This window comes from Monodelphis domestica, chromosome 1, assembly GCF_027887165.1.
Source record: "Monodelphis domestica isolate mMonDom1 chromosome 1, mMonDom1.pri, whole genome shotgun sequence".
Classification (NCBI taxonomy): domain Eukaryota; kingdom Metazoa; phylum Chordata; class Mammalia; order Didelphimorphia; family Didelphidae; genus Monodelphis; species Monodelphis domestica.
The window spans coordinates 457,632,325-457,654,749 of NC_077227.1; the positions used below are offsets into that span (position 1 = coordinate 457,632,325).

The window sequence follows — 22,425 nt, forward strand, 5'->3', positions numbered from 1 at the left end:
ATTTTTGCTCATGGGACACAATATAGTTCTTTCCCATTAGGAACTGAGTGGCACATTGAATGTTTAAGTTGGAGTTGGAGGACAGATTCACATGCAGGATTCCTGCCACACCTGGTAAAACTCATAGCATATCCTTTAAGAAGCACTAGTTTAGATAATACCTAAAGGTGAATATTTTCATCTACCTGGCCTCGAGGCACTGTGGTTCAGCAGAAATACTGAATTTGGAGTCACAAGATCTGCTATGGTCTGCTATGTATTACTTGTATGATGATCTTGAGGGCAAAGTAATTTCAACTCTCTAGACCAGTGATGGTGAACCTTTTAGAAATGGAGTGCTGGGTCCCCCCCCCCCAAGGGCCATGCTGCCCCCCCAGATGAGGTACCACCCCCTCCCCCCCCCCACCAAGTACCTGGGGTGCCCCACTACCCCTTTACCCCACACAGGGGAGGGAGGAAGCACTCCCACTGGGCTCCTGGAAGGAGGGGCAGGTGAACTGAGTAATGTCCTTAGCAAGTAGACAGGGAAGAGGAGTGGCCTGAGTGCTCTGTTCCCTTCCAGCCTGGTCACCTGTGAGCAGCCCACTAAACCCACTGTGTGCTCCCATTGGCTGCTGGGCAGAGGGGTGGGGCATGTGAAAAAATGTCATCAGGCTCTATGGAGAGGGGGAGGGGAGCAGCTCCATTCTGAGGCCCTCTACCTTTCTAGTAATGAACTGGGGGGGTGGCAGGAGTGGTGTGTGTGCTCATAGAGAGCGCTCTGCATGCCATCTTGCACCCATGCCATGCCATAGATTTGCCATCACGGCTCTAGGCCCATTTCTTCATCTATAAAAGAAGGTTAAAATTAGATGACTTCTGAGATCCCTTTTAGCTCCAAAACTATGATTTTATTTTACACTGTTACTGGCAATGCAAGAAAACCTCAGCATCAATGTACTTCCTAGCATACTTCAAAATACATCTATATAAAATTTTGAGGGCATCCAACTGCTAGTCCCCCTGCCCCCAATTATCTTGCATCTGTAATTAGAAAGTATTTCTAAATAGGTACCTGGGAAGGCACTATGGTAAGTGCTAGGGACACAATTACAAGAATGAAAAGATCCCTACTCATAAAACTTATATTCTAATAAAGGAGACAAATATGTATAAAAATATATACAACATAAATAGAATTTGAAAACAAACACAAAATTGTGAAGTGCAAAGTAGTTTGGGAAAGGCCTAACAGTTGGAAGGATAAGGAAAGACTTCATGTACAAGAGCATGCTATAACTATATGATGCATGTATGGAAATATTGGGGGTAGGTAGAGAGAGAGAAAGATTGAGAAGATGGAGGGGATGATGGTGGGATGAGGTATCATTTAAGGGGAGCCTATCACACATCACGTTGCCTTGGACTTCAAAGGCTCAGTTCTGAGTGGTTTGATTTCTGAATTTTTCCCTAAGACAGGACCTAATAGCAAGTGAGAGGGTAAAAAGACCGAGATAAGTATCTTAATTTCAATGTGAGATCCTTGGCTAGTTAGTGTATCACTGTGGCCTCTTTCATGCCTCCATCATCTAAAACTGGCTACAGTGCTGAACACTACTCTGATGACTAGAATAATAGCTGCCATGGTGACATCTGTCTGGTTCAGTCAGTGAAGGCAATACATACTATACTCTAAAAGGAAAAGCAAATTTGTTAAAATAGGCAGCCAGAGAATACTTAGCAAAAATAGGACAAATGATAACCACAGAAAGCAATGAACATCATTTGCTTATCATGCTAATTCCTTTCTGAGAACTGTAGTACCCTAACCCCCAAAGGAACATGGACATCATCCTACTTCCATTATAGAGCTAGTGGGTCAGCCTATGGATTTGCTTGATGGGATCAGATTACTTCCTCTATTACAATAATTCAGGCTCAGGTATGTCATCTTGTATTGGGGAGAAAGAATAGTTGAACACAACACAGTTAAGGGAAAAAAAATCCTAACCATGAAGATCTTGGTTCACACCTAGGAGAAGCCAGTGACTCCAACCTGGGGTCACAGAGAATGTACACAATGTGGCAAAGTGGAATGGCAAGAGTGCTGCTGACCAGGGGACTAATGCTATATCTGACTGGCTGTGTACTATTATGCCCCATGGGCAAGCCTCTTGCCCCTCATTGGATCTCAGTTTTCTTATTAGTAAATGATGAGGGTTGGATGAGATAATCTCCAAGGTCCTTCCCACACTAAGATTATATAACACATTCCTAACCTCTTTAGATTATGTTCATGGTACAGCCAACAGTAAAAGGACTTTTACATTGTGTTTACAGTTTTAAGCTCCAAACATACAGAATCTGCCTATGAGTTACCAGGTCTCTGGTACTCTGGGACTCCCAGAGACAAGGAAGAAATAAGAGTTTACTGTTTAGAGGAACTAATTAAATTTAGTAAACGGGTCTTGAGCAGAAAGGATGAAATGAAGGGAACATGAACTTGGTTTGAATCTCAGTTCAGTGAGGTTAGGTAATGACAGTCAACTAACTTCTTTGAGCCTCAGTTTTCTCAACTGCAAAAATCAAGATTCAGATCAGATAACATCTAAGGTTCTTTTCAGTTCTAAATCTAAGTCTATGATGAAGACAATGAACATGCACTTGATCTTTATGCCTCAGGTTCCTCACCTGCAAACCAGTTATAAGGAAAGCATTTTGTAAATCTGAATGCATAACAGACAAATGACCCAGTTCATCATTATTATTATTATCATCATCATTATTATTATTATTAACTACTGGAGAAGAGGCCATGGCAGTAATTAGTCTTAACTAATTCCCTTTCTCAACTTAGGAAGTGTGCCCATGAAATGAGATCTGCAGACAGTTTCAATTGGCTCCCTTGAGAGAAGGAAAGGTTCAGCTGCAGCTGCTGTAATTAGCAAAGAACTGGCTCAGGGGAAAAGGCTGTGATCTTATTGAAGGTGCCTTGGAGATGGAGACCTTTGGGGCCTAGACAGACATCCCAATATTGTTCCTAGCCAAGGGGCTAAAGGTGACCAGGCTATCTGGGGATTGGGCAGCCTTGTGGTCTTTGGAAAGAAAAACAAACTAACAGACTTGTTGTGCCCATAGAGAGTGAAGAAGAGACCAGGACACAGCAGGGCAGTGAGCAACTACAGGTGCTCTTGGACTGGAAACAGCCAGCCAAGTCCCTTTCAACTTGTTGGCTTTAATTGCTAAAGGGCTTTGGGATCTCTGTGCAAAGCGGCTGCAGAACAAGTTAGTAAGGTTCCATGGGAGAACTATTAGTCTTGTGCTGATATGGCCAAACAAATGAGAATTAGAACATGTCTTCCCACTATCCCCTGAAGATTAAGAACAACAGTTCACATTTATAGAGCAATTTATAGTTTAGAAAGCACTCTCCTCACAAGACCCCAAACAAGGGAAATGGCTTGCACACAGTTATTATTCAATGGAGACAGGACCCAAACTGAGGTCGTCTAACTAAGTTCAACATACCACAGTGCCCTTCAACAATAGCAGACATTTACATAATCTTTCATAGACATGGAGCTCATTTGATCTTCATATTACTTCTGTGAAGGGGGATACAGATTCAAATGCCAATTCCTGAAAATTTACGAGTGAGAGGCTTCAAGGGAGAATAACACTCCAGTGCCTGCTCAAATACAGCCACAGAAATGCCAAGAAAGAAATGGGGAAAATGAAAATACCCATGCAATGAAAAATATGGATTAAGAGATGCAGAGGTAGAAAAGTCAGATGAAAAATTCATTAAGTGCTGTCAACAGGAGCACCAGATAGGAGAACATTCCAAAACCCAAACTAATGGAAACGGAGTAAATGAAACTAAATGGCACCTGCCTTCCTAATGATCTGGTCAATAACTATATTCATATGTCTATAGTGCTTGGTCAAGTGCTTTCCATGTTAACTGTGAGACAGATTGTATATTACTAACCACTAGGATCCTCACATTTGCAGTCTCCTCATCTGAGAAATGGGGATAAATGATTATTGGGGATACTTGCCCTTAGTCACACAGCTAATGGTAAAACCAAATTCAAATCTCCAACACTCCTGATTCCAAGTTCACTACTATTTTCACTACTCCATGCTGTTTTAATGGATCAAGTTTGAATTCCCTAGCCTGGAATATCAAAACCCTTCACAATGTGGCCCCCACCTACCAGCATAAACCAATTCTTTATAACTCCCCTACACACGAGCTCTGGAGAGCTCAACTGGTTTCTTTGATCTCAAGCACTCTTACTTGGGTCATTATTTACACTCTTTTGTTAGAAATGCCCTCTTCTTCCCTCAAATCTACCTCCTCCAGGAGGTCCCCACTGTCCTGACTACCAGTCTGCAAGAATCGTTCCCTTCTCTCATCTCCTATGATCTTGCCTGTACAAAAAACATTTCTCTGTACTGTCTTTTCTCAACTAAAGGCAATGTCAGGGGTCATGTCTTAATTTTGCATTTCTAGAAGTTGGCAGGAATCTGATACCATGTAGTTTCCTCCTTATCTGATATTAATTCCCCTCTACATCATGCCTTACCAGGCGAGCACCCATTTCCTGCTTGAACACCCCCTCCCCTTTTCAGGATAACAAACTCCCTAGCCATAGAAAAACCCAACTGATTTTGCTGAAGACATCTAATTACTAGGAAGTTTCCCCACTGCTTTTGAGCTAATAATAATGATGATGATAGCAGATCACATTTATATAGCTCTTCAGTTTGCCAAAGTTTCTATATATTCTCTCATTTGTTCCTTATAACAATTTTCCTGAATGCTATTATTATTCCCATTTTACAGATGAGACAAGTGACTTGCCCAGGATAACACAGGCTAATAAGCATTTGAGGTAGGATGTAAATTCAGGTTTTCCTGATTTCAAGTCAGGCAAACCTCTTTCCACTGTCTAACTAAAAATCTGTCTCCACGGTACTTTCACCTGTAGCTTTTAGTTTTCACATAGTAGGTGTTCTGTTAATGTTTGTTGATGCTAGACACTGGCCTGCACCAGGGGATGTTTTGCACCTTGGTTTCTTCAAAATAGGACTTAGTGAACTGTCAAGGGAACCTGATGGTAGAACTGACTGACTTCAAACTACAAAGAAGATAGATTATTGTTAGGGCTGGAAAGGCCCCTGAAGGTCATTTAATCTAAACCTCTCACTTTACAGACCAGAAAATTGAGATTTAAAAGAAATTATTTGCCCAAGATCATAGTACTAGCAATGCTGAGACTGGAGCTCAGGTTCACAAGCAATCCCTAGAAAAGACAGTAGAAAGGGGCAGCTGGGTAGCTTAGTGGTAGGTAGCACTGGAGTCAGAAAGGACCTGGGTTCAAATCTGGCCTCTGACACATCCTAGCTATGTGACCGTGGTCCAAAAGTCACTTAATCTTAATTGCCTACCCCTTACCACTCTTCTGCCTTAGATTCTAAGACAGAACGTAAGGGTTTAGAAAAAGAAAAGAGTGAAATGGGCTGCCAATAAAGCAGTTCCTTCAACTACTAACTTACATTTAAATAGAATTTCTTAAACATTATTACAGTATGACCCTTACAAGACCCTGGAGAACATTAAGTGCTGTTATACCTTTTTTACAGACAAGGAAATGGAGATTCCAACAATCAAAATAATCTGCTCTAAGTTTAGATTTCAAATTCTAGGTCTCCCAAATCCAGATGCAGAATACTCTATCTATAATACCATATGGTGCTTCACCAGTATGTACTGCAAACTCTAGGAGAAGGGCAGAAAACTTTCCTTTAAGATCAGGGAAGAATTCATGGCAATAAAAAAGACTGAAGATGACCACAGAAGGTATAATGGACAATTATGAATCTTGTATATATAAAACCAATGTAGTTAAAAACCAATGGGGAAGTCAATAACTTGACTGGGGGTGGAGAAGAACTTCTGTAGCAGTTTCTTTGATAAAGGGCTAATTTCCAAGATATATGGGGAATTATAATTTTTAAGAATTAGTTATTCCTCAGTGGATAAATGGTCAAAGGAAGACAGTTTTCTGAGGAAGAAATCCAAACTATTAAAAGAAATGCTTAAAAAATGGTCTAAATAATAAACCACTATAGAGAAATGCAAATTAACTGATAAGACTGACAAAACTGATAAAAAGGGAAAATGACATTAGAGGAATTATAGGAAAACAGGTTCATTCATGGACTGGTGATACAAGATGTGACCTGGTCCAGTCACTCTGGAAAGCAATTTGGAACCATGTCGGACTAAATTACTAGCCCCTTTGATCCTATAATACTGCTACTAAGTTTGTACCCCAAAGAGATGAAAGAAAGTGAAAAAGAGCCCAGGGGAACAAAAATTATTTATAGTAGCTTTTGTGTGTCTAGAGAGGTGGGTGGCAAAGAAATAAAGAGGTGTCTGGCAATGGCTTATGAACGTAATATTATTGTGCTGTAAGGATGAAGTTCCCTTCATGGTTTCAAGGAAGACCTATAAGAACTGGTATAGAATGAAGTGAGCAGAACCAGAAAAGTTCATACAATAACAAAACGGTAAAGACAAACTTTGAAAGACTTAAGAACTCTGATCAATGTAATGATTAATCCTATGGTATATTTTGAGATAAAACCAATTTGGCCATGGCAAGAATTGTTTTGCTTGACTACATATGCAGATGTTACAAGGTTCTGTTTTCTTACTTTTTCACCTTGGAGGGGGGGGAGGTTAGGGGGAAAAGAGAATAGATTTTGTTTCTTGGGGAAAATTTTTTTTTTTAAAAACAAACACTAAACTAGGGGGCAGGAAAGCTGCATTCTACTAGTATTTTAACCTCTGATGCCAATTCCTATCTATGGGATTTATTTTTCTCTTTTGTAAAATGAAAAAAAGCTGACCAGACAGACTCTCTCATAATGGCTCTGACATCCTATATTCTTAGGTCTGATCAACTCTGATATTCTTAAATTATGACCAGTTAAGAACATAAAGACAAACAAGGAGAGGATTTGCTACCATCCCTCTTATGTACAAGGCCTACCATCTTCTATCCTATTTTTCTGGTTGGCATGAATTATAAATAGTATTCCACAATTTGCAATAAAAGTGGCTCTTAAGGAGATTTTTTTTTTATAACAGCAGGCAATCATGGCTCCACTTATATAAGGGTATAAAAGATGAATGACAGAAGTATCATTCTGACAGAAGCAGAGCCTGTTTCCTAAGCTCTGTCCATGTGACAGGACACCACATTGCTCATTTTCAGTTCCCTCCTACCCTTATATAAGAAGGCTAACATGCACTTGAAAGACAAAATTATAAGAGCAGAGTTTACATGAAATGCCAACATGATCATCATTTGATGGCAAATTATTTACAAAGGTGCAGCAAATGCTGAAGAATAAATCCTCTATAGCAAACATAGGATATAAAACTCAAAGACTTGAATCTATCTGAAGGGCTCAGAGGGGAAGGAGAAAACAGAAATATGGAGGACCAACTATCATCCCATAAAACCTGTAACAGTGGAAAAGATAATGAATTAATGAACCGGGAGTCTGGAAATTTGGGTTCAAACCTTGAATCTACTTTTTTTAGCTTGGGATGTCACCTCCCTTCCCTTCTCTGCAGAGCAGATTCCTCATCTGATAAATGAAATTAAGTCTTACTTGTATCTAGCTCAGAAGGATCAGGTGCATGTAAGCAGCTTCAGAAACAAAGTTCTATATAAATGACAAAGAGGATAAATTATCCCTTTTGAAGGCACTAACTAGATGACCTTCCTTTTAGTTCTGATATTCCTTCTATCCTAATTCCTGATGTTTTGAGATCCCTTCTTGCTCTAGTAGTCTGTAATTTTAGGATTTTAAACTCCAGAAAACAAAAAACAGGAAAAAAAAGAAAAAGAAAACTTCCATAATTGAAAGTTACTTCAGAAGGCCCAACAGTGATGGCTAAAGGAGAGGAAGTCCCTATAACACTTGGTGAAGTCAGGGTTGGCCCCGACCTTCTTCCCAGGCCTCTTTACCACAAGCTTCCTTTCTCTTTCAAAGTAAGAACAATTAGTTCCTACTTCAACTACATAATGGGGAACTAAGAGTTAATGGTTGAAGGCCTTCCAGCTCCTTTCAGAGAATCTTAAAGTATTATTACTACACTGAAAATAGTCTCCCCAAGGCCAGGGGCATCTGTAGAGAAAAGTCAAGATTGTTCCCCCCCCCCCCCCCCCTTCCTCATCCTCTTTAGAGGGAAGAGAAGAGACCTCAGTGCCTCTAAGGGCCATATGCCACCTCATCATGGGCAAACACACCTGTTTTGCAGACTTTGGTGATGGCTAATGTACCAAGGGAGAAAATAATGAGGTGAAAGGGCCACTATTAAGCATGACTAGCCCAATCTGGCCCAAGAGTCAGAAGCCCTGGGCTCTAATTCCATTGTGGGCAAGGGTGCTTAGAAAAGTTTTGTAAGAAGAGGTAAGCTGTGACCTGGCCTTGAAGAATGAATGCTAAGTAGAGTTTCATTGGGGAGGAAGCAAAAAGCACGGGTCCTTTGAGACAATAGTGAAAAGACCAGCCTGACCTGGGAAAAGGTTTCATGTAGCAGAGCAGTGTCCCATAAACCTTGACTAAGAGTGAATCACAGGATTGAACAAGGTTGGATAGCTGTGAGCAGTGCTGCTCAGTGGTTTGGTGTGGTGGAAAGAGCTGCAGGATAGAAATCAGGAGTTCTGCTACTAACATTGGGTAAACTCACAGCTAAACCCCCTCTCTAGGCATTAGTGTCTTCACTGACAAAGGGAGGGAGCTACTCCCCAAGAGTTTCTGCTAAACTGGGAGAGAAAAGTTTTTGACAAGTTTTAGACAAGACTTCCTAACTCAATTTTTCTAGCCCCAGTCAAGTTACTCAAACTCAATGGCATATGAACCAAGACACAATCATAGGATTCACATTGTGTTAGGTCACGATCATAGGATTCTGGCTGCCAAATTAGAAGACACCTTTAATATCATCTAGACCAATTTTCAATCTCATTTTACAGATGAGGAAACTAACTCATAAAATAAACCTACAATTTTCAGGGGAGCAGTGTATTTTTGAGATGTGCTAATAGCTATATCTAAATTTCAGTTCATTTTGCTTATTTTCAAAGTAAATTTTATTTTTAAATTTCAGTTTAGATAGTAGGCCTAGTCCTGGAAGCTGGGGGAAAAAAGCCAGTTCATAGCTAGTTTGGGGTGTGGCTTATTCATAATCCTCTACACTCAGGATTGTAGTCCTATATTAACCTTGGCTCACCAGAACCAGTCATCCCAACTGGTTACTAACAACAAAGAATTCTTCATTTGTGACCACTGGCTCTTTTTCTGACTGGTGCAAGATTGGATTTTTCTGGTGAGATGTTGTTAGAATCTGCCAAAATCTGAAAGGACTACACACCCATATGCAGTCTTGGACTTATGCCTCCTAGGACATGTCTTAGACATGTTAAGAACATCTAGATACAATGTAGGGAACAGTTAGAGACTAGTTTGATTCACCCTTTTCCAAATGGATGAAAGAGATACAAGGTGAGGCAAAGTCAACCCATCCATGTGACTTCCCACATATCTTGAAAAACAGATGTTCCAAATCTCCAAGACAATTCTCACAAAGTCCATGCCCCTACCTCAAATAGGATTCAGATGTCATTTACACAACAATTAGCCTCATCTCACAGAATTTCTCACCACATACTTTGCTTGCTTTGACAAAATTAGGTGACTGGCCATCTTTTGTAAACACAATCAATTTTCTGGCGCCACAATTCTGTTTCATTGATATCCTACATTTAGACTAAAACCTTCTCTTAGCTGAAATTCAATTCACAGCAAGGTACAAGTCAAATTTTCTCTCTTCCAGGGAGATACTTTTTTTTTTTAAACCCTTACCTTCCCTCTTGGAATCAATCCTGTGTATTGGTTCCAAGGCAGAAGAGTGGTAAGGGCTAGGCAATGGGGGTTTATTGACTTGCCCAGGGTCACACAGCTGGGAAGTGTCTGAGGCCAGATTTGAACCCAGGACCTCCTCCTGTCTCTAGGCCTAGCTCTCAATCCACTGAGCTACCGAGCTCCCCCCTCCCCCCAAGATACTCTTGATTCTCTTCGTCTCTCCCTTCTCCCACCACATCAAGAAATAATATTCTCTCAAACCTAATAACCTTTTTTTGTTATGATACTGTTATGTTCTGTTCTGCTTTATGGCAATTGCATATTTACATATTTTGTATCCCTATAGCTATACCACAAGCTTCTTAAGGTCAGGGACTGTGTTGTGGCGCTTCAAGCACAAGGGGTCAGAAGGCTTTGGGTTAAGTCTCAGCTTTGTAACTTATTGTATATGGCCTTGTCTGAATCAATTAACATTTGACCCTTGATTCTCCTTATCTATGAAATAAAGTCAATACTTGTATAATACTGTTGATAATGGACTAGACTGGAATAAGGAAAGTTTTTTTGTAAAATGTTATAGAGAAGTGTCAAGTTTCTAAGAGAACATTTAATTAAATGTTTTTTTTTTTTGGCTTAGAATCACAATCCACAAGTTTCTGAAGAACTGAAGTTCTGGCTTATCCACCAGGCAATAAGAAAAGTGCATGCATGGTGGGTACAGACTGTAGCATATTAACAAAGAAATGAGCAGAAGTGGATTTAGGGGTGTATAAGGAAGGGGTCATGTATCAAATGGATGGTAGTAGCTCCATAGATATCCATGAAATATCAGAAGATTGAGAGGAATTGGACTTTTCAGCTCTCTTTTAGCTCTAGATAGTGAGGAAAGCCTACTGTCTAAAAGGACATGCTACTCAAGGGAATGCTTACATTGATCTCTAATCTCTTCCTTTCAGTGGAACTAGATTCACAACCCATCCTCCAGGATAACCATCCAGTGTTAGTATGTAGTAGGATGTAATGAATTTTCCACAAGGCTATTAAATGAACTTCAACCAACTCATATTGCACAATACCATAAGAGATCTTAAAAGAAACTCCTCTATCTTGTTTGGTGGCTTGTAACTCTTGGGTGGCCCCTTCTCTGCTCTTGTCAAGTCTCTGGATAACACTTTCTCTTCCAAAGAAACAAAATAGAAAATCTGACCTTTGTATAATGCTAGTTGAGTTATAGCTTTCCCCTGGCACCTCTAACTGAAATGGAAATTCCTGTAAGTTGGGAAATTCATCACAGTAGTTTATGGTATTGATTTATTTTAAACGTTGCTGGCAGTTTTAAGACTTGCCTTGACTCTGAATGCTAGAAATGATGAAAGACCCGCTTCCTTTGATTATGAAATGCTCCTGAATAAACCACCAGGGGGCTGAAAAGAGAACCTGTGAGTAAGTGGAGTAAGATGCTTGAAATATAGACACTCTCAATGCATCATCATTAGGAACTTTTCACTGAACAAAGAGTTCTGAACTCAACATGCATACAGCCAAGTGGCAGAGTGGACATTAAAACACCTGATACTAGAAATAGGAAACTAGAAATACTCATGTACTCTAGTCTTTTGTACTGTTACTCTGGGAGGAACTTTCTCCACATATTCCTTTCTCTAGGCCTCTGCAGAATGAAAGGGTTAGGCTAGATGGTCCCTTTTCAGAGCTGACATTCTAGGATTCTGCGATCTGCTGGTGCTCATAATCTAGGGTGGTAATCAAATCCAACACACATTTTCAGGAACACTCTCCAAACCCCATAATAGCTATGTGATTAAGGGTTGGACTCATACATGGAATCTACATTATTCAATTTAAAGGGGTGCTGGTATCTGGCCAACTATCTCCAAATATAAATTCTATTAATCTGATAGCCTTTCATTATAGTTTCATTTTAAATCTTTAGGCAAAATAAGACAAAAAAATAAGTGAGGGCAGCAAAGAATATCAAGGAGGACCTCCAAAGCCTTTTTTGCCCACTTGCTGTAAACCTCTAGGTTTAGGGAAAAAAAAGACCTGGGTCATGTGAAGCAAAAGATACAATCTACAGAACAATGAATATCATATTTGGAAGGAATCTTATGTGTTCATCTGATTCTGGAGATCAGTATTAAGAAAGAGTAGGAAGGGATCTTGGAAATAATCAAACTCCTTAATTTTTCAGAGGAAGGAAAAGTGATTTGTCCCAGATTCTACAATTAGTGAGAAGCTGGGCAGAACCTGAACTCTGATGTCCAGACTCAGTCTGAATTCTTCGCACTCTAACACGCAGTGTGCTCAGGAGAAAATATGAAGAGGCAGCTGGAGTTTTAAGAAAATAGCTACAGGCTAGGACTGTCCCCTCCTGCTTTTGATTGTCCTGCATTTACTATTCCATAGAGCAGCACAGTGTGGATTTTCCCCAGAGGGCACTGCTCCTGTTACATAACTCAGCAGCATCACATTAGCACAGCACGAGTGATCACAGATGGCAACGGCAGAGGCCAAACACAGGCCACTCGGGAGCTCCCTGATGCCAGGCAAGGCCTTTGAAAATAACATTCTTACCCTAGAAAAGAAAAGGTCTCCAAGATCCTAGCATGTGCAATGCATCTAATGGTTGAAGAGAGAATTTATTGCTGTCTCATTTTCCAGGAGAAAAAAGGTCCATGTTCATCAAAAGCTACATGACCTTGGGTAGGACATAAACTGAGGAATCTGTTTCTTCTTCATCAGTAATACAGAGATGACAATATTTAAACTATCTACCTCATAGGGATACTAGAAATAAAGTACTTTGTAAATTGTAGTGATATGAATGTATTAATCCACTTTTTACCTTATCTTCCCAGATATATTTTGTTATTACAACAATTCATTAATACAAAGGATTTTGGAGCTGGAAGGGACTTCAAAGATCATATAGTCCAATCTAGTTAACCTCAGGCTGTTGGGGTATACGTCTCTAACTTTTTGGCTATTTCATGGTTCATCAGTACTTTTAAAATAGAAGAAAAGGAAATTTATCGGTACTATTTATATATCATAATTCCCAAATATCTCTCTCCCTTACCTACTCAGCAAGGCATCTCATATAGGAATTTTTCTAAAAGAGATATAAAAAACTTAATATATTAATTGAACCTGACAGTTTTTACAACATTTTGCACCAATAACCTCTCAAATCTGTAAGAGAGGGAAGGAAATATATTAACTTATACTTTCAAGAGATCATAGGAAAAAATAATCAGAGAATCAAAAACCTAAGAGTTGGAAGGGACATAATCTAGTACAAATATCACTATGCAGAGAATAAGCTCCTTTACTGTGGACCCACGTGGCCACTAGAGCCTTGAATACTTCCAGCCATGGAGCTCTCTACCTCACAAGGCAGCTCATTTCACTGGATCATAGGACCAGAGCTAGAAGGGACCCTGAAAGGTCACCTAATACAGCCACTTCATCTTATAGCTGAAATCTAGCAAGATCCAATGCCTTGCTCAATTCGATACAAAAGCAAGTAGCAGGGCCAGGACTTGGAAAATAGCCCTTAGACTCCAAATTTTAGCAATCTGTCTTCTTCTGTTGCCTCCAATCTTTACAAAGGTGGAGGACTCTGGGTATGGGATGTTGTATATCCTGTCAGACACAAATAATGAGACAGTTGGTTTTGGTAAAGTGTGTCCCCCCCCCCCCCCCCCTTTAAATCTATGTTGGAAGGAATGGCTCAATGGGGTCAATATATTTAGAAATGAAGATGATATAAAAACAAAATATTTTTTAAAAAATGAAGAGGTTTCAAGCCTACTGATCTGTGGGTGCTACAATCACCACTTAATTGTATCTACTGTAAATCTATTATATAGACACAAAATACACTTTGCTACTTGTCAGTTACATTACTAAGATATCTGAAATTTATAGACATATTAAAGATAGATTGACAACCTCAATGTACTTCTCTTCACAAAAATTATACTTTTTATAACCTGGTCTTATTTGCAATTCAATTTAATGCCTACTATTTGTAGACCTTTGGTGTGGCACTCATTGGGGATACAAAGATGAAATTAGATCCAGTTCTTTTCCTTTGGGAAATCTGTAATCCAAGAGATATATAGACAGATAAGTATGATATAAAAAGGGTTTTAAGTGCAAAGGTGAAGTTCAGGAAAAGTGCTAAGTGAAATATGAGGAATTAGAGATGACTGGAACTAAAGGGGAAGAGCTTCAACAGATAGAGATAAGAGCTAGGAGGCCATTTTAGGAATGTGGGTATGGTAAAGTCTACCTTTCATTAGATTCACGCTCCTTACCTGCCCTGTACTTTATAAAAGTCTGTGGTTGGTCCTATGTTCAGTTAAAACCCATCAGGACTACAGGAAAGATAAGAACAAAGTAGAAGACCTACTAAAAGTAGCATCACTTTCATAAAAGGTCTGCATATTTCTTATGCTTTTGGTTAATAAACTTGTTGACTGGTAGGATCAAAAAATCGTAGAATATTACAGTAGAAGAGATCTGAGGGCACAATGTATAAGAGAGACAAAAACCATCTTAGAACCCAATGTCAGACTTGGAAGTAACTTTACAAATTACCTAGTTATCTAGACAAAGGGCACAGTGGAAGGGCCATTGAGCCTGGGGTGAAAAGATCAGAGTTCTAGTTCCAGTGTTATCACTCGCTTGCTGTGACCTCAGACAGGTCTCATTCTTTCCCAGTCTTCATTTCATTGCATTTAAAATGGAGATAATAATACCTGAATCTGAGAATTATAGAATTATCTGGATAAAACATAATCATTGAGCCTAACACCCTTTATTTTGCATATAAGAAAACTGACACCAAGAGAGGAAAAATCCTAAAAAGGGAACTGGATTTGGAGTCAGGACCAAGTTAATTTATAATCCAACTTGAATTCCTACTTTAAGGTTTGCCATGTAAGCCAAAGGCAAGTAACTTATCTTTTCAGCCTGTTTCCTCATCTATACATTTGGTATGTTATTTGCATTCCTTATTTTATCTGTGAAATAAGGATATTTGAACTACTTAATTTTAGAGTTACAATAAAACAAGTATACAAATGGGGGTCCCTTTTTAAAAGGCAAAAGTGGGATTTGGAGCAGGAGAAAGAGCACTAGATCTGAGGTGAGAAAAGCTAAGTTAACTCTCCAGGTTCATGTCTCTGGGCAAGTCAAATCCCCTCTCTACATCTTTGATTTTCTCATCTTTCAAACAGGAACAATTCTTTCATTCCATACCTTCCATGCCTGATTGTTAAGCAGAGCAGTGAAGTCCTTGAAGCACTAAAGAAACCTGCATTTACTACAACTACAACTATTAAAGACAATTAATTGCAGAGTTGTGAGGATCAAATGAGGGATATGTAAAAGAGCTCTGTAAAAGCCAAAGTAAAGCTTTACATAACTGTGAACAGCTGTTGCTACTAGCCATTAAACAAGTTAGTAGCAAGGCCTGGCCCTCAAGGCCCCTCACTACTACTCTAGGACTTTCCCCACTGTTCTTTGCTCCCTTTTGTGGTGGCCTCACTCTTTTAAATGGCAACCATTCAAGTCTAACCTCATTTCCCTTCTGTCCTGGCTGGAGATGCAGAGGCCTTTTCTTCTTGTCTTGAGAATGCCTGCCAAGGTCCAGCTCCTCCTAAGCCTAACTATCTATAGTCCCTATGATCCAAGCATTTCAAGCTGGGTCTGTTCTACTGCTGTCTCCCTAACACAGCAGAACTTGGCTTTGAATACTCAGGACTCTGGGCTCAGCTCAGTCAGACACGTCACACGTCAGGGCTTTGGCTCAAGAAGGCCCTAGTTACACTGTTTTGTTTATAGACATCTGCCTCAGTTGTGAATACAGACACCCCCACCCCAAACACTCTCCTTTCTCAGTCCTGTTGGGCCAGTGTCACCTAGAACATCAGCCTAGTTGGTTTCACATTTGGACTCAACATAGCAGGGCAAACGTAGTAGATGAGGCCAACAAATAAGAGAGAGCAAGGCCTCTGCTGCCTAGCATTGAGTAATGCACAAAAATAGATGTTTTGGAACAGAGCAGTTTGAGACTAGAGCTTTTGTCTGAAAGGTAAAGTGATTTAGTAATACTAAACTCAGAAAGCAAGACCTCCTCTTCTTTAAATGGGATTGGGGGGTGGGAGGCAGGAGAAGAAAAGCAAGGTGTTCCTATTTGAGTTAAGCAATACAAATACTGGATTGACCTTTTATTTAAAAAAACAAAAACACCCAATAACCCACTATATTTTCTATTTCTTTTCCTAACAAACAAACTTATATATCCTTGACAAACCACAATCCTAAATCCATCCCAGCTGGATGGACTGTGGACCCCATTTACCATGCTAGTGTTGAAGTATAGGATTAGGTCCTATGTTAAGTTCCATGTACATTTAGAACAGCCTCTTCCTGGGCTCTGGAATCAATCCCCTCCTAATTTCACTGCCACTACAAAAGTTCAGGCCCTCATTTCCACTAATAGCTCTTCTTACTTCAAATTTTCCCCACTTTAGCCCTTCCTCCATACACAGCCAAATCTATCTCCTTCATGCATAGATCTGGTCACACTGCTACTTAAAAGTTCCTAATTGCTTCTGGGCTAGGAATTTAAATTCCTTAGCCTGATCCACCACTATCTGACACAGACCTACTACCGCCCTCCTTTCCTCTGCCCCTCTTTAAGATTTAGCCAAATTCAGCTACTTTGATATTCCCCCATATCCCCTTGCTATCTCAACTTTACACTACCTCCTTTGCCTGGAATATTCTTCATTATTATCCCTCTTCATCTTTTAGATCATAGCCATCTTTTATGGCCCAGATGCAAGGTCATTTCATTTCCTCTAGGAAAACTCCCCTGATTCCTTCTGGGAATCCTAGACCAGAATGGAAACCAATGGTTACTCTTCTTTCCACATTTTCTCTTCTTTACTAAACTCTGTTGGGTAGCACAGGACCTAAACTGGAATCCTAGTTGCCACTTCCTACTATATCACTACAGCCAAGTCACAACCTCCCTGGACCTCAGTTTCCTCATCTGTAAAACACTTACTACTTTGTAATTACATGAAGTTCCATGTGGACAAAGGATCATGGGATTTAGAGCTGGCTAGAATGTTAGCAACCATGTAGTCAAATACCTTCATTTTCTAGGTGAGGAATATCGGGTTTGAAGAGGGAAAATATCATACCTAAGGCCACAGAGCTTCTAAATTCAGTGCTCTTTTCCCTGTGTGATGGGAGCTGGGTTTTAGGCCCACATTTTAGGTTAGGTACAATCAATGATAGCCCTAAAGGATATAGCAATCCTCCTTTAAAGAAAGGGAAGTTCACATGGGCTCTCATGGGTAGAAAGTATTAAGAAACAAACAAAATGAGACCTGGTCAATAAGGGAATCCACTTGGCTTTTTTTGTTTCCAGCACCAAGCTCCCAAACCCAATCCCGGAAAGGTAGTTTGGATAAGCTGGGGAAGCAGTTCCTCAATGATTCAGTATGTAAAATAAATGCTGAGAACACAACAAAGAGACAGTTGTACTCTGGTATCACTTGGCTGATAAATGGCTCCAAGCAGAGTGCTGGGGCAGGGAAAGGAGGGAAGAGAAAGGGAGTCTCTAAGTCATTCATCCCTACTGACTACCCTAACCCAGAGCTGAGCTAGCTAGAAGATGTTACTCCTCTGAAGCAAGAGGTGTGGCTGGAGGCTGCTACTAAGGCTCCACTAATTAAAATACAACATTCATTCTTCAGACAAGAGACACATCAAGAATTTTTGTTGAAGTTGTATCAATGTATTTTAAGAGGGATATGGGAAAAAAATCAGAGGTGTCTGATCAGTAACCCGACTAGAAGTAGCTCTGGTTTATCACAATTTACTAGCTGCCATTAGAGAATATCTCTGGCCCAGATATACCCCACCATCTCATGAGTTAGTTTCTGCCTACTGCTCCTTCCTGACTCCTATAGGAAATGGGGTTTGTTTCTATTCCAAAGACCAGAACTGGCTTTAGGATCTGCCCAACATGCACAACAACTAAACCCTCCAATTTGTTTGTTTTTTAAAAATAACCCGTACCTTCTATCTAGTATCAATTCCAAGACAGAAGAACAGCAAGGCTAGGTAAATGGGGATTAAGTGACTTGCTTGGGGATCACACAGCTGGAAAGTGTCTTAAGTCACATTTGAACCCAGGGTCTCTTGACTCCTGGCCTGATATTCTATCCATTGTGCTACCTAGTTGCTCCCAATCGGTTTTAAATTTATGCCATGCCTTCAGACAATCAAGAATGGCCATGGGTCTTACTATCTCCTCTCCTAGGTCAGCACAATTAATACCCACAAAAACCATTAGTAGCTCTAAGTGGTCATAGTAGGACATAGTAGAAAAAGCACTAATTTGGAAGTGGAGGACTAGGGTTGAAATCCTCACTCTGTCATACCTTGGGAAAAGTCATTTTTCCTCTCTGGGCAATATTTCAGTTATCTCTAAAGTTAAAGGATTAGCAGGTAGGATTTCTTAAGGTCCTTTGAGACCCTCTCTATAAAAGCTGACTAATAAGAGCTATGTTAATATAGTTCCTCCTTTCAATGTACATAGTACTTTCATATACATCATCTCATCTGATCTTTCCAAAAGCCTTGTGAGGTAGGAAGTATAAGTATCACCATTCCCATTTTGTAGGTAAGAAAATGGGGGCACAAAGAAATTATTTGCCAAGGGTCATATGGCTATTTAAGTATCAGCGCCAGGATTTACATCTAGGTGTTCTGATTGAAAATCCAGGGCTCCTTCCATTATAATACAACTATGAGTATGTATAAGTATGAGCAAGTAGCCCCAAAGTTTCTTGGTATATTCCCTGGTTCTTCACAGACTTCTCGGGGAAAAAACCCAGATCCAACCAAATACTCACCCAGTTACAAAAACGCCTGGGATGCTTTGCCCTGAATTTTAAGCAGCACATGTGACTTGGTCCATTCTTGTTTCAAGCTCAAAGGCATCAGGTCGGTCTTGTGGGTTAGCAGCTAACATATCTTTCAAGAGCTGCTTGATCCCCTCAGACATGGAAGTCCTGCGTTTCTGGGGGATGTGCAACTCCATCTTTGGGTTCTCTAGCAGCGCTTCCCCTACGGGTACAATTTCTGTCCCCTGTTTGATGTAAGTCCCCAGCAGTTCCTTCTTGGTCTCGGAGTCAATGAACGTGATCCGCTCTATCATAGCCCAAATAATAATGCCTAGGGCAAAGATGTCCGCCTTGGCTGTGTAGTGCCCCTCCCAGACCTCAGGGGCCATGTAGAAGTCAGAGCCACAGGCTGAGGACAACCAGTATTTATTCACATTCACATTTTTGTTGTCCTGACCGCCCTCTTTCCCTCGAGGTGCTAGCCCAGCACAGACTTTGCTGAGTCCAAAGTCAGCAACCTTAAGGACGGGGACCCCAGATCTCTCAGTGATTAGAATGTTGTCAGGTTTGAGGTCCCTGTGTACGATGTGGTTTTTATGTAGGAAGGCAATGGCACTGGTAAGCTGCAGCATGAAGCTTCGGTTGGTGGCTGGGTCTGGCCGCCGGGACAGCACATACTGATTCAGATCTCCTCCTTCACAGAACTCCATGACAAACCAGAGATAGCAGGGTTCCTCTGCATAACCCAGAATCCTTTCACCTGTGTGAAGAGGACAGGAAACAGCTTAAATTGCATGGATTGAGCTAACTTACAACAAAGGCAAAAGCAATGAAAATTGTGGCAGGAAGTGACAAGATACCCAAAATCACCAAAGGATTTGGAGAGATCCTTGGAATGGACCTCTGAGATCAATTGGTCCAAGCCTCTTATTTTCCAGAAAGAAAAACTAATACCAAAAGAAGTAAATGACTTGCACAGTTATACACGTAGTTAAGGATGGATTTGAATCCAGGTGTCCTGACTACAAATCCAGGGATCTTTCTTCTATCTGTCTTTCTATAATCTCCATTATTTATATTGCCACCCAAGTAATAACTCACATTTATATATACTGCCTTGAAGTTTATAACCTTATAACCCTGTGAAGCAGGGAGTGCAAATATCATTATCCCAATTTTAGAGATAAGGCAAGAAGTTCAAAGAGATGAAAGGAATTGCATAGCAACACAAAGCTAATAAGTGATGGAGTTAGAATCCCAACCCAGGTCTCTTGACTCCAAGCCTAGTGCTTTTCCCACTGTATTATAAATGCTTGATGCCTGATCTTCACTGGAAAATGTTGAGATGGTTTCTCATTCCTCATTTCCCACCCAATCAAGTTTAAATTCCATTTAAGATTCTTCATAACCTTTGTTGCACTATCTGTCCCCTCTTTCTTTTTACTTGTGTTCTATTCTAGCCAAACTGGATTATTTTTTCACCCCTTGCTCTTGTCCTATCCTCTCCCATTGCTGTTCCTTTGCTCATTCTGTCATCTATTCTTAGAATAGCCCCACCTTTAAATCTATAAAGATGTCTCTCCTTTTCCTCTTCAAGGGGAAACTCAGGGGCCATCTTTTCCATGAAGCTGTTCCCTATTCTACATCCTCACTTTGTAGGTAACCTGTCTATTTTGCTTAATCATTATCCACCTTTATAATATCTATTGTATATTAATGTATGTCCTATACCTAACCCTTCTACCTTCAAAAAACAAATTAGCCCAAGTTCTTTAGGGTAGGGACTGTGTCACTTTTTCATCTTTGTATCTTTGGGGCCAAAATTATGTGCTTAATAAAAGTCTGTTGAATTGAATACACATACACAAGCTGTTTTACCAGAAACTGTTAGTGAATGTGTACCTTTCTTGACTTGATGTGAATCTGAATCTATTGCTAAAAGTCAGACTTTATTAAAGTATCATGTTTTCCTCATTCAAAAGAGTCTGGTGAGATCTGGAATTAGAGTCAGAAGCATGTTACTCACTATGAATTAAGACATCTCATTTCTCTAGATTTTAGTTTTCTTACATATAAATTATAACTATCACCTCCCATCTCCCAACACATTTTTGGGATTCTAATGAGCACTATTCTATTCGCTCCATACTTTTCTTTGTGCATTTTGGAAGAAGTACACCTAACCTACTGAAATCTTTTTGTACTCTAATTCAGTAAGCAGTATAATGGAAAGAACAGTGGGCTGCGAACGCCAAGATCTAGATCCACAGCCTTGGCTCTTCCTTTAACTATGTATAATTGAAAACCAGTTACCCTAAAAAAGAACTACATTTCCCAGGAGTCCACTGACTTCCTGTCATACTTCCTGTGTATGTATGTATACACACACACACACACACACACACACACACACACACACACACACACACACACACACACACTTCCTGTAGATAGGGGATATTAGGTGGGGACATGGAATGTCACATCTCTTTACTTCCTGTCCTGAGCTTGGTGGTGGTAAGGTGAATATTTGAACTGGCTGATCAGCCATGGGCATGTGGTCTTTATTTTGTATCTTCTTTATTCCTTGATTTCTAATCATTAATAAATCTCTTAAAATATAATATTTCTATTAGAGACTTAATTTTTACAACTAGAAGCTAGGGGACCTTGGGCAAATTGCTTCTCATTGATGTATTTCAGTTTCCTATCTGTAAAATGAAAGGGAAAGGGAGAAGAAAAGAGAAAGATTTAAGCTAAGTGATATCTAAAGTTCCTTTGTTGCTCCAAAATTTTATGATTACTGTGGCTTAAGTATTTCCTGGGCACCTATTTTATGTGTCCAACTAACCATGTTCCACGCCCCCCCACCCCTAGTGATGTCAAACTCAAATAGGGTTTACTAAACCCTATTTAAGATCCTTGAGAGCAGCATATTGTCTTAGTTTTTAAATGTATATGTTATAGGGGTTCAAATCTAATCTCAGACGCTTCCTAGTTGTGTGACCTGGGGGATAAGTCACTTTACCTTGATTGTTGGAGCTCTCTCTGTTCTTCTGCCTTAGATAAAGAGTTTTAAAAATACACCTCCCATCCCTCCTTTTTCAGGGAATCTTCCTTGATCCACAAGGTAGTTAATTACCCTTCCAGTGAAATCTCTATTTGCCTCTTTAAAGCACTTCTCACATGATACTATTTTCTCCTAAGGGATCCTAAAACCCATGAGAAGAGACATCCTTTTTCATATAAAATTTATCCCTCTCAAAATATCTAGTTGTGTCATATACCCCAGAGGAAAAGAAGTTAAACTCTTACCTTATGTCTTAGAATCCATACTAAGGATCAGTTCTAAGGCAAAAGCGTGATAAGGATGAGGCAATTGGATGGAATTACGTGATTTGCCCAGGATCACCCAGGTAGGAAGTATCTGAGGCTAGACTTGAACCCAGGACCATCCATCTTCCAGGTCTGGCTCTTTCTCCATTGAGTCAGCTACCTATCTGCCCAATGAGGTATTTACTGATCTCATGTGACAGAT

The 22,425-nt window shown here is 40.0% G+C and overlaps 1 protein-coding gene and 1 long non-coding RNA gene across 5 annotated transcripts in view; one reads left to right on the forward strand and one right to left on the reverse strand.

Annotated features, from left to right (window-relative positions):
• The window catches only part of STK35 (serine/threonine kinase 35), a 53,381-nt gene that overhangs the window by 10,641 nt on the left and 20,315 nt on the right, over positions 1 to 22,425 (reverse strand). For all 4 annotated transcript variants that reach the window (XM_056812371.1, XM_056812373.1, XM_056812372.1 and 1 more), the window contains exon 3: positions 18,897 to 19,647. In XM_056812371.1, the coding sequence (XP_056668349.1) occupies positions 18,935 to 19,647 (713 nt within the window). In that variant the 3' untranslated portion in view covers positions 18,897 to 18,934. The remainder of the gene's footprint in view (positions 1 to 18,896; positions 19,648 to 22,425) is intronic.
• On the forward strand, positions 1,623 to 12,737 carry LOC130456453 (uncharacterized). The gene is made up of 3 exons (XR_008915325.1): positions 1,623 to 1,921; positions 10,571 to 10,644; positions 12,358 to 12,737. It is a non-coding gene; the product is annotated as an uncharacterized LOC130456453 (long non-coding RNA).